The sequence below is a fragment of the Brachycentrus maculatus genome, unplaced genomic scaffold, assembly GCF_059751285.1.
Source record: "Brachycentrus maculatus isolate JH-2025_06_01 unplaced genomic scaffold, ASM5975128v1 h1tg000220l, whole genome shotgun sequence".
Taxonomy (NCBI): domain Eukaryota; kingdom Metazoa; phylum Arthropoda; class Insecta; order Trichoptera; family Brachycentridae; genus Brachycentrus; species Brachycentrus maculatus.
Genome location: NW_028280971.1, coordinates 219,425 through 232,580, shown reverse-complemented (window position 1 = coordinate 232,580; position 13,156 = coordinate 219,425). Strand labels below are relative to the sequence as shown.

General features: G+C 30.1%; 2 protein-coding genes across 3 annotated transcripts in view; one reads left to right on the top strand and one right to left on the bottom strand.

Moving 5' to 3' along the window:
* LPCAT (lysophosphatidylcholine acyltransferase) overlaps window positions 1–9,245 on the bottom strand; it is an 83,826-nt gene extending 74,581 nt beyond the window's left edge. For both annotated transcript variants that reach the window (XM_088264197.1, XM_088264198.1), the window contains exon 1: window positions 8,963–9,245. In XM_088264197.1, coding sequence (XP_088120323.1) covers window positions 8,963–9,082 — 120 coding nt within the window. In that variant the 5' untranslated portion in view covers window positions 9,083–9,245. The remainder of the gene's footprint in view (window positions 1–8,962) is intronic.
* An 836-nt stretch (window positions 9,246–10,081) lies between these two features.
* Window positions 10,082–12,144, top strand: LOC148306920 (uncharacterized). The gene is made up of 3 exons (XM_088264199.1): window positions 10,082–10,341; window positions 10,421–10,531; window positions 11,743–12,144. The coding sequence occupies exons 1-3, from the start codon at window positions 10,187–10,189 to the stop codon at window positions 12,083–12,085; spliced, it is 609 nt and encodes a 202-aa protein (XP_088120325.1). The 5' UTR covers window positions 10,082–10,186; the 3' UTR covers window positions 12,086–12,144.
* Window positions 12,145–13,156: the final 1,012 nt, after the last annotated feature.

The following is a 13,156-nucleotide window of genomic DNA, read 5'->3' as shown; positions in this document are numbered from 1 at the left end:
CTATAAACTGGCAAGTAGTTTAAAATGTCATATATATATATATATATATATATATATATATATATATATATATATATATATATATATATATATATATATATATATATATATATATATATATATATATATATATATATATATATATATATATTTATGTGGTTTTAAAAGTAAATTCAACTTATAGTTTAACAGCGGGTATTTTATTTAGGCTAAAAGCTTTAAATAACCGGGATTATTGAAACAAGGATTTTAGAGCTAGCGTAATTTGCACCAAGGATATAATGTGTACATTGGCGGGCTGATTACTAAAAAGCATTATCTTCCAACCAACAAAAAATACATCAGTGATATTGGTTAAAGTTTAAACCTTATACAGCCGTTTGAAATCAGAGCGTAGATAGTGCTTGCTCGTAAGTATCAATGAAAAAAAAACACAAATTAAAATTAATCGCAGTATGAATGAACACATAACTATAATATTATTATTTTTTTAATATTTAAAGCATTTACTTCGTGAAAAGTCATTTTCAATTTTTTTTATCATCATTTTTACAAATGTAAGTAATATTTTTATTAATGTGTAAATGAGAAATTCTTGAAATTGTGTAATACATTTTTTTCACGTTGATTTAATATGCTGTGATCTTAAGGCCCAGTGTTCGTTAAGTTTCAACTTAATTTTCTCTGAATCCAGGTAACATTTTACGTAATTGATATTTTCTTGAAACACCGTTTTTGCATTGAAAAAAGAAGTTTGTTTTCGAAATAATTATAAGGATTAAAAAACATTATGTAAAATATATTTTATCTTTAAATATTCTAAAAAAAATATCCCGTATACATTTTTTTTTAAATCAGGCGTGGAAAGACGTGTTACCTCTGGCCGTTGATTGAATTCTGTGTTTTGTTGTATCCCCTTAATTAGTTAGATATCTTTCAAAACAAAAAAGGACATTTTTAGTAGTTAAAATTTGTAATTTGACGACGCAAATAAGATCACGACGATGACGTTAACATTTCTGACCCAGTCTTCGCGCAATCGATTTCGTCATAACATGATCATACTTTTCGTAAGAAGTGAGGGGTCAGACTACGAATATTCTATACACGGTATGTATTGTATTGCCTTTAAGACAGATTTCCCCCTTTGAACAGATCACCATGACAACACTCCGCGCTTTCTATTCCGCAGTTATAATTTGAGTATAAGGTTTTAATCAATGTTATAAAACTGGTACAAAAATCTTGAAAACGCATTTAAATTAAGGCGGGATATTCGATAGCCCGCAATTTGTTTTTCTTAAAGCCCTGGTAACATAGAATTGCGGGCATAATTTGTAAAATGATAAAGCTAAACGCATTTAAACTATATTAATTGTTATTATTATTTTCTATTTTCATAATTATTTTATTATTTGTAAATAAAAATAATACTTGACACTGGCAGAAACATCCTTTCACTGGGTGACTGGCAAATAATAATTATAAAAAATACATTAAATGCAATTGAAATTTTTATTTAAAACACAGTTTTTGTACTGGAAATAACCGGGTTTTTCTTCGAAATGAATATATGGTTTTAAAAAGATATAATATATTTAAAAAAATAATTATATTTACTCTGAAAAATCAAATTCCAATACATATACTAAAACAAATTGTGTCAGGTCAGGAGTCAGCAGAATAATCAGTGGGTATGTATGAGGAGATGCACGAATGTGGAAGGGGTGAAGACTGTTTGCAGATAAAGAATAGTGTGGCGTTCTATTCTCTCTGCTTACCCCTTCGGGGAAGCGGCGCGATGGTTGGTTAGTTATGTATTTATTTTTTTAATTTTTAGTGCGCTTTTATTTTATATAATGTAAATGTCATTTTAACCATAGTCTTTCACATATCGCTCACTCCTTTCAACAACGTCATATATAAAAAAAAAACTTGATTTTTCAGGAGAACGTTTTTAAAGTTTAAGAATATAATGAAATGTATTAAAAATAAATATCAAGCCACTTATTGAATTTTTTACTGTGCAACGGATCATTTTAGGTAAAACCTGAATGGTTTTTCTCCATTTGAAAAATATTAAGTATATTTAAAAAAAATAATTAAACAATACCTTTTCTTCAAAATGAAAAAACGACACTTTTTGCCCTGTGGCGGCTAAATATGAAGTTAAAAATATGACGCTTTTGCTGGGATATAGTACATTTTTTGGGCATTCCGAAAACACGCTGAACTGAAAATTTACGATTTTTTTTTAAATATGACGTTGTTGAAAGAAGTGAGCGATATCAACACAAGATTTGGAATAAAGATTAAATAAAATATTATAAAAAGAGAGATCGCTCTGGTATTTAATAAATGATATAACTTGATTTTTTAATGATCTCAACAAAAATTATAGACAGGTCTACTTCGCCAGTGTTATGATATAGGTGCTTGTTGTACATGATCCCAATATGCATCTGCTCACTTCTTCAGGCCGGGCACATTCACCTTTCACTTTAGAAAGAGAAATATTCCATTTCCACAGCTACTGAGAGCACTCTGCGCAATGGAGCGACCATACAACGAAACGTAAGAAGCTAGCTGGAACATTGTCAGTCAATAAAGGTGTATTGTATTGTATATATTGTCCGCACCCATCTAGCGAAGAAATAAACGGGAGATCTTTGCAACCGAGGGTTTTAGCTCATATTCTTCTTCATCTATGTAGAGATGTCAAAAAATAATATATATATTTTCTTTAAACACGGTTTTTGTATTGAATTTCTTTTTTTCAAAATAAACATATGGTTTATGTAATAATTTTAAATCAAACACAATTTTTTTGAGTCTATTAAATTGTATTTTACTAACGAAATAATAATAATAAAACCCTTATCCGCACCCCAATGGTGCATAGGGCACTGCTTCATATGAACACAGTGTTATCTTGATCGTTTTACACACGAAGGAAAGGTGATCAGCCCTCCGCTTCAGGTACCAGTCCAGGGTAATGTTGAATAACTAACGTTGAATGTTACTAACGAAAACACATAAAAAATTATATCGTGGCAATTGTTTCGCCTTGTTAGGGCATTATCAAACGAATTTTTTATGTGTTTTTGTTAATAAAATAAAACTTAGTAGAATCGAAAAATCTGTGTTTGATTTAAAATTAATACATAAATTAAAATGGAGTTCTACAAATTAAACGCCAAATCAATAAATAAATATTTGGTTTTGAATGTAAAAGAGTTATTGAAAGATAAGGAGTAAAAAAGAATTATATTTTTGTTTTCAATATAAGTATATTTAAAAAAAACAGGTACCAACAAATATCCTTAAAAAATTGAGCGTGTGCAGACGTCCAGCCCTCAGTCGCAGCCGAGCGCGTTGCGATTTGAACGTTTGAGATCTAGGCCTTAAAAAAAGAACCTTTGGTGGGACATATTATCGAGCAATAAAAATAGGAGCTAGAGACCATAAATGATTATATTTTTGTGGATCATTGTAATAAACGATCAAATAAACATTTATTGTATGTGATGCAAGTGCCCTGTGCACCATTGGATGGAAGTTCCTAACCATTGAAAACCAATACCTTCTCTCGTAGATAATTCTTCTCTTCTCTTTTAAGATTTTTCATTTAATTGTACCTGATAGGACATTTAGTTTAAGTTTGGGAGTAACGTCGTCTTTACTTGATTGAAGTTAAGTAAAAAAACTCTGCATTTAAAGAAAAACAAACACTGTTGTAGAAAAAGTCACAACTTAAAAACCCTGCGCGAAAACTAAGGGGAAACACTACGCGAAATTTAAATATTTCGCAATTTTACGTTCACTATGCACTCGAATATAAATACACTTTAAACTTAAATATGTAAGGGTAAGATAAAGATACAGGTATGATCCCTCAATTATTTTTATATGAACTTTTATTATGCTTTCAATATAATCCGAAGGGTTTGAGAATTGCGCCAATAACAAGCTAATTTCTTACAAAAATCGATCAGTCATTTTATACCCAAGTACACACGATTCGTTTTTTTTAATTACCTAACGTCCAAGTGACTCTGAAATCTAGCTACGGCTTATGCAACACCGTTTATCATGTCCCTACTCAGGCTTCAACTTTATAAGTTTCATAGCCTATGCCTACTTGTGAGTGGATTTACTCTTTATGTTTAAAGTCACTATAATTTCATGTAATTCATGAGTGAAAATTCTAGGCAAAAACACTCGCTATCTCGCTAGAGGCATGAGTTTATACATTTCATTGATTCTAAGTTAGCAGTGAAGTTACTTAGGTGTATGATTTTAGTTCTTGATTTTACTCAGGTAGTGAATTTACTTGTTTATTCTTATATCTATGTACATACTTACATATCTATAAAATACTTTAATACACGCGATTCGACGATCGGATCTTCCATTTATACAAAAATATAAGGAAAATTATGTATTATTGTTATAATTTAAGAACATTTACGAATGGTCAGATACCAGATAAAGCGATAAAATACAAACAGAATAATAATTTTCGTAGTTTTCTATGTTTTGTTATATTACTATCGGATTTTGAAATATTTTCTATACTTATGTATTTCTATTTGAAATATTTTAGTATTTTTATTTAATAGTTTGTTCCATTATTTGATTCGGCAGTCACTTTGTGGTAAAATCTATCCATTTTCAATTAAAGTTTTACTTAGTAAATATTTCTTATTAGTGGAAATAGTGGCATTTACTATATAAAACTTAAATTAAAAATGAATAGTTTATTTGTTATTACTGCTATAACAATCTAGAATCTTCAGTAACCACGTATACATGCGTACCAATATTTTCGTAAAACTTCCTTGTTCATTGCGGAAACCATGCATTTTTGTTCTTACACATACTTCCGTTTCCATTCATCTTAAAGTCACTCTCACCCTATTTCCTCTCTCCGGGTAGACGATGAAAACAATGGAATGATTAAAAAGATGTTTTTTTTTATCAATATAAAAATGGTGGTTAAAAAAAGTACAGTAAAATACAAAACTATTTATAATATACAAAATAAATGTGATCCCTCAGACGAATGTGCGGCAATACGATGGTCGAAAGAAGTTCGAATGGTGAAATAAGGAAAGAATGCAAAGCTGAGGTAAGCATTATCGATAAATTATTATCTTATGCAACACCGCTTATCATGACTCTACTGTGGCGTCTACTTTTTAAGTTTTATAGCCTATGCCTACTCGTGAGTGGATTTACTCTTTAAGTTTAAAGTTACCATAATTTCATGTAATTCATGAGTGAAAATTCTAGGCAAAAACACTCACTTATTTTTTTTATCAGTATATTTACCCTTTTATAGATTACTATGGTAAGAAATTATGTTTACTTATCATTAAAAAATAATTTCAAACTAGAAAGTCACCAATCAAGGCATATTTCGCATGGCGACTTGACGGAACCGTTAGTGAAATGAAAGTGAAACAAGAAAAGTCGTGAGACATCTTCGGGTCATATTTATTGTACATAAACATTACAAATTTAATACTTTGAGGGTTTTTGATATCAAGTTTATTAACCACTTCTTGTAAGTAAAAAACACATATGGAAAAAACCTGCATATTGCGAAACATCACAGTATTATTATGTTCTCTTAAAATTTCCCTTTAAAAGGCCCAGAATTCATTAAGCCGCAACATTATTTTCTCTAAACCCAAGTATCATTTTGCGTAATTGATTTTTTTTCGTAAAAAATCGTTTTATCATTGAAAGAATAAGTTTTTATTCGAAATAATTTTATGGTTTAAAAAAAAAATATTGAAAGGAAAGGAGTTGAAATAAAATTACAAAAATATTTTTTCAATATACTTACATATTTAAAAAAAAAAAAACATGAAAAATATACAACACATATTCTTTAAAAATCAGGCGTGAACAGACATGTGACCTCTCCGGTGGTATTAATGGGACTTAACGAATGCTGTTTAGTCTATATCTGTTAAGCTATAGTGATCTTATTGAAAGATTTAATAAAACTTCTGAACATACAATATAAAAAAGATAATAAATTATAATATTTTTATGTGGTTGGGATATCCTGTCCATACTATCGACTTAAAGACAATCAATAACCTTTCTATAGACATTTTGAGTGTGTCCAAATACTTGTTCACAAAATCTGGATTATCTCCAATTACAGGAATTATTTTCATATTCTTTTTTGACATCTCATTTCATCTTTCTATAGACAATGGCATACTTTGCTTGAACAAAAAATTCTCGGAGTTGAAAAAAACTGGTGGGTTGAAATCTGATGAAATGTGAGTTATTTGCTATTTTACGTTTCCTCACACAAGCTTCAATTCACTGAAATTTATCAACATCAAATAGGCAAGTAATCTTAAAAACAACGTGCGTGCCGTAAAAGTGAAAGTTTTGTACCTTTCTATTATAAATAAGTAACTCACCACATAACTATCGCATAAACATTAATTATTTGGTAATTTCTATACCATTAAACGGGAAATTAAGTACTTATTTTGGGTTGGGTACTTCTACAAATTTAAAAAAAAAGTATATGAGAGAAATGATATAATAAAATGCACAAAATTCCTTACACTATTTCCTAATAGGACTCTCAGGCTAGCCAAACATAAGTTTTATTAATATACATATTAGATATGTTATTTTATTTATTGTAACTGCAGATAGTTAGTAGAATTCCATATCGAATTGTTGGGTAATACTTATATCCAAAATTAAACACGGTTATTGGATTGAATTCTACTTTTATTTACATATACGATATGTGACGCGTTTCGTTGTATTAAGACATTATCAAACACGTGTTTGATCTGATCTTCCACTTCCACTTCCATTGTTCGCCTCTTCCACGTTATGCATCTCCTCATACATACCCGTCAATAATTTCGACTCCTAACCTGACCGCGTCAGGAATCGAAATTATTCATTGAAATTATTAAAATTCATGAAAGTATTTGGATCGGATTTGCCAAATGCTTTCAAGTATTTGGCAAATATGATCGTGCCAAGTTTTTCTCGGTCTTCCTCTGCTCCTTTTTCCAACTGCATTCGCCTCAAAAAATTGTTTTACCGTTCTTTCCTCACTCATTCGTTTCACGTGCCCAAACCATCCCAACACACCTTTCTTAATTTTATCGATAACGCTTATATCAGCCTTGCATTCCTTCCTTATTTCACCATTCAAGTAATTATATCGTTTAATTAATTATCTTTGTCGACGTTAAGAGCTTAGGGGTCGACTAATTGTCAAATGAGCTTTCCTTGACATGAGCTTATTGAATAATGACATTGATTTATTAAACTTAATACACTATTTAGCGGACACGACTAACTAACCTTTTCAGAAGTTAATAGTCTATATTCATTATATAATACGATATTCAATAAATGAATACAAAAAAATAAACACGAAATATATGATTTATGTATTACGTTAGTGTTGACAGATATTGAATTCTGCTTTTGTCAATTTAAATCTTTATACTCAATAATCATTATATTATTTCAAACAATACATACATTATGATTAAAAATTATATTTTTTCAAAATAAAAAACCCTTTGAAATCAAAAAAACATTTTTTAAAATTTTTAGGTACCTACGTAACAAAGGTTTACAGTCTGTTCACAGTTTACCTTTTTAAATTATTTATACTGCCAAATAAAAAAAAAAACTAGAGGTAAAATAACTGTGAACAGACTGTATCTTGTATTCGAAATATAGTGAGAATTCTATAATTTATGAATTGCGGACTATATATTATTTATTGATTATATTATTTCAAACAATACATACTTACATCGTAATTAAAACTGATAGTTTTTAAAATAAAAAAAAACCTTTAGAAATTAAAAAACATTTAAAAAAAAATTAAAGTACCTACGTAACAAAGGTTTAGTCCCGTATTCGAAATATTGTGAAAATTCTTTAATTTACGAATTGCGGTCTATATATTATTTATTCATTTACTTTACATTATTATTTATTGAAGTCTGTTATTTACAGTGTAAAACGTTACAAAAATATGTACATAATTCAATGAAAGGTTTACGATTTTTTAAACTTCATCAACCTGTGAAAACTGCCTCAATCAGATGCATTTTGACCGCAAACGACTTGTAAACAAGCAAGAAATTAAATTCAAGCCGACACGTTTTGGCAAATGAATATAGGTCAAGAGGATAGGAAATGTAAAGAGTTGAAGTATAACTTTAAAATAAATTTGGTTAAAAATACACCATTCAGCATAGTTATTAACGGGAAGGTTGGGTTAGGTTAGTAAAATTAAATTGAATTTGCTAATAATTTACGCGAAACCTTAAAAAAGTAAGTACCAAAGATATGATTTTTTTTAAATTTATTAAAAATAAAATGGCAATACAACTTTAAATGTTATAATGTAATCAGAAATGAAGAAGGCTTCATTTGTACCAATTCAAATAGGGAATTAAAATTATAATATAATCAATAACAATTATTAAAAAAATATGAATAAAAAATACATAATTTCTATAAACAAAATATTGTTAGTTCATTGAATGTGACAATAATAAAATATATAGACCGTGGAACGAAAATAAAATGAAATTTAGTTTAAAAAAGGCACCAAAAATTTGTAGGAAAATGTTACACAGAGGTAGGTCGTTACACAAAGTAAATAAAAGAATTGCCATTGAAAGTGATGAGCGTGAACAAAATATTGCGAAATTAATGAAAATCATACGATCGCATCTTGGCAAAATATCAAAAGAAAAATATAACAAATTATAAATAGCAAAAATGTAACAAACAACTAAAGTGATATATTTATTTTATTTTATTGAGAGAATTACTTTAAAAAAAATGCATTCCAAATAAAAAATAAATTTGACAGTATTGTAACGCTTTCACCCGATTTTTTTTTAAATTTCAAAAATAGAAAATAATATTGTCATACCTTGATTTTGTCAAATGTTGTATCCAATTCCACATTATGTACAAAGGGATTTAATATTTCGGCACGGATGTCATCTGCGGCCATGGCTTGGCCGCGATTTCCGTGCATTTTTCCTTTCATTTCAAATTCAAAAACACTTCTTTCACAATCTTTTAATTCATATAACCATCACGGCCGCGAATAATAACAAATTCGACCTCGATTTGAAAACAGTGCGCGTCGCGCGCAATATTCACTTCCATACTGGCGCGCGAATGCAACTCATCGCAACCAGCCAGGTATCAAATCCACCTCCACATCAAATCAGATTTTTTTAGAAATCCGTAATGACAACATAACACAGATGTCTCTCCATCGATCTGTTTTATTCCGAACAATAACGGAAATACCCGAACTTCACCGAAGCTTACGAACGCCTAGATATACAAATACTTTTTTTTAGAAAGTAAGGATGAAAGTCAAATAATTGAGTATTACTGTAGTTTATGAGAATAAAGTAAAGGTAATTTTATTGAAAAAAATAATCTCAATTTATGAATACTTTTAAATTTCATAAGAGAAGAAGATTAGTAAATAACGAATTAAAATATTATTGTAATGAATTTACACGAATTTAGACTTAACGTGCTTCTAGCCGTTTGTAAAATAAAACCATAGACAATAAGAATTTAAAATGTTGTCAGCATATAAAAAGTATCCTACATTCTGGTAATTTCTTTATTCCAATGTACGATATTGAGATAAATGAAAGATTCATAGTTTTATTATTTGCTTATATTAATTGTGTTTTGATGAATATTTGGTTATTTATAGACAAAATACAATACAAGAGTTTTTTTTTTGGAATTTTAAGAGGAATATTCACAATATTAAAATTAAATGTTATTTATCCAACGCAATTCTTTATACCTACAGAAATGAATTTATTTGAGGGATTTAAAAACAGTAAATCGAAACACCACCATCATTTCAATTCAGGTTTTTTCTAAATATCGTTAAATTTAACAAATAATTAAAAAAAAAAAACAATACAAACGCCATATTTATTTGTATTCGGTGATCACATTCATGAGGATTTTTTATTTCAGTTGTTGATATCATTATCGACCATAAGCAATCATTTTAGATTTGACAGATATTACAAACTGACAGCTGACAACTAAATAAACCAGCGTGGAATTGTTTTTGTTTCGATTTTATGACTTAAAAATATCAAATTAATTTATGTTAGACATGGATTCAAAGATTCAAAAATATATTGTTGATTACTTCACTTATTTAGAAAATGTTTACGATAATTATAAGAGTATTTTATTGGAATGTCATAAGATAACCATCAAGTTGTGTGCACTAGTCGAAAGACAAAAAAGGCTAAAAAAGTAAACAAAATTTCTTATGTTGCATTCTAAATGGAATAACTGTTTAATAACATTTAAAGATCATTTGTTTTGGTTTTAGAGCGAACATAATCGATACACCTTTGGAAGGATTTGAGAACATCGTTGACATTTTAATTTTCAAGACAAATCAACAAGTAAACCTGCATATTTCGGAATTAGAAAGACACAGGTAAGTTAATTCGTTATTTTAGTAATTTATTTAAATGTGATGATAATGGATGGAAATGCTGCATTAAAATCTTGAGTAATATGATTAAAGCACTGATATTTAAAATGATGCAACAGCGGTTTAGTTGCAAATGCCATTTTTGGTGTTATTTATTTTAATAGTAGAGAGCCTCTCTTCTTTTTCTGTCCTTCTGTTAATCAAACAAATATTTTCTGTGTTTTTGTTTTGAGCGGCATCCCCATTTGTCACTGGTTAAAAGTGTCATTTTTTCTATATTTAACCGAATGATTAAGAAGATTACATAAAACACATGACCAAAATATGGATGTTTCGATGGCAGAAATTACTTTGAATTCCTCACAATTCTTAAAGTTTAATCATAGTATTGTGCGCATTATTGATTTTTTACCTCGTGGTAGTCTTTTCAGCTCTCCAAGCATACCGCCCCAAGCATTGGGCCATAAAAAGCAGGACAGATAGCGTAACATGTAGCCCTACGTTTGGGACTTAGTGATTATTTCTCGAATATTCCCAGACTATGTTCATGATTCGGACTACTAACGCCATCTATTGATGATACAACACAATTAAATCATTCATCGGCTACTATCATAGTTAATCAATTGTCATTTATGCTTTACCGACTGAACAAACAATGTTTTAAAATGTCATTCACATCTTTCTTTCTTTTTTTCTTTTAACTCTTCCCCGTACCCAATGGTGCATAGGAAACTGCATCGTATTGACCCAGTATTATCTTGATCGTTACTTACATGAAGGCAAGGTGATCACTTCTCCGCTTCAGAGACTAGTCTAGGGTAATATTAAATTAATGTTAAAGTGTCAAATCACCAATATTTATTTTCACCCCCTCCCTCCCTGGGAATCGAACACGGGACCTTCAGCACGGTAGCTAAATATGTTAACCATAACACCACGGAGGCGGACTAATATTTTTTTTTTACAACATTTTGAGTGTGTCCAAATACTTGTTCACAAAATCTGGATTATCTCCAATTACATGAGTTATTTTCACATTATTTTCTGACATCTCATCAAAGATGAAGAAGAATATGGAAGTCTGGGCATTTACGAGGCCCCGTAAATGCCCAGACTTCCATATTCTTCTTCATCTTTGATGAGATGTCAAAAAATAAAATAAAATATTTTTCTTACACTTATATATTATTTACTTGTTTCCCTTTTTACAGATGTGATATGGAGGAAATGCATCTAAACCTCGAGAGAAAGAAAACCAACATAGAAAATAGTTGTGACCAAATAGATTACACGGCGAAATCGATATTAGTCAGCGGCTCTGCGTTTCAACCAAGAATAGAGGACATTTTAGAGTTCACCCACGACGGAACCGTTTTTTCACTCGGATTATGTGCGCAAATTAAATATGTTATCTCTTGTATAAATGCCAATAGAAGCAAATGTAATTTCACTAAGTTTTATAACGAATCATTCAAATTTGACGATGTTACTAACAAGAGAATTAAAGAAATATTAATGTTGACACAGTTCTGTAATAAAAATGAAACATTGTAAACTAAATGTTTTATTAATGATGATAAAACCAGTATCTTTAATCAGAGTATCTTGGAGTACCCCATAATTTTTTCTTGAAAGCACAGCACCATTATATAAATTTTGAAAATCAACAACCATAACAACTAATAAGGGATAGGAATAGTGTCGGGTTGCGGTCCCGTGGTTAGTGTCGCGGACTCTTAAGTCATAGTTTCTCAGCTCGAACCCCTCTACCGCAATTTGATACCTATTTCTAATAATGAGCCGCTTAGGCTCACAGAAATAGTAAGAAATTGAAATATTTGTGAAAAATAATAAAAACAAAAATATTTCCCTTTTTTTAAAAAAGAAAAGAAAATAATAATAATAATTCAACAATCATTATTTAACAGCTTATACTTACATATAAGTTTAGTTAGACTTTCAACCAACACATTGACCATTCGTTGTTACTGTTTATACAGAGTTTCTTATTGTTATTATATCATTGTATTTTGCCGTAGAAGTTTGACAAAAGGACCTGGTATGTTTTTATTTTATATTCTGCTCTTTTTTACTGTAACTTGTTTCTAAAAGGTAATCTATTGCTTCAATACTAGTTTTTTTATTGTTAATTAGACATTCGAAGGACTATGCAGCATTCTTAATCGAACATATCGCTCACTCCTTTCAAGAACGTCATAAATCAAAAATCGTCAATTTTCAGTTTTGCATGTTTTCGGAATGCCCAGAAAATGTACTATATCCCAGCAAAAGAGGCGTATTTTTAACTTTATATTTACCCGCTTCTTCTTTCCATGTTCGCTCCCTAGGTGGAGCATATGGCCAACATGAGTCGTCTTCAAGTCACTCTGTCACGCGCCATCTCCTTGGCTTCCTCCCAGGTCAGTCCGGCGTCTCGAAGTTCCGCTGAGTATAGTCAGTGAATGGTCGTCAGCGGCCTTCCGGGGCGCCGGAATCCTCGGGGTTGGAAGAAGAGACATGAGGGGTTGATGTCCTTAGGTGGCATTCTAAGGACATGTCCCAACCATGTCCACCTTCTTCTCTTCAGGACTTCCAGTATGAGGGGCTGTTGAGTTCTTCTCCTCA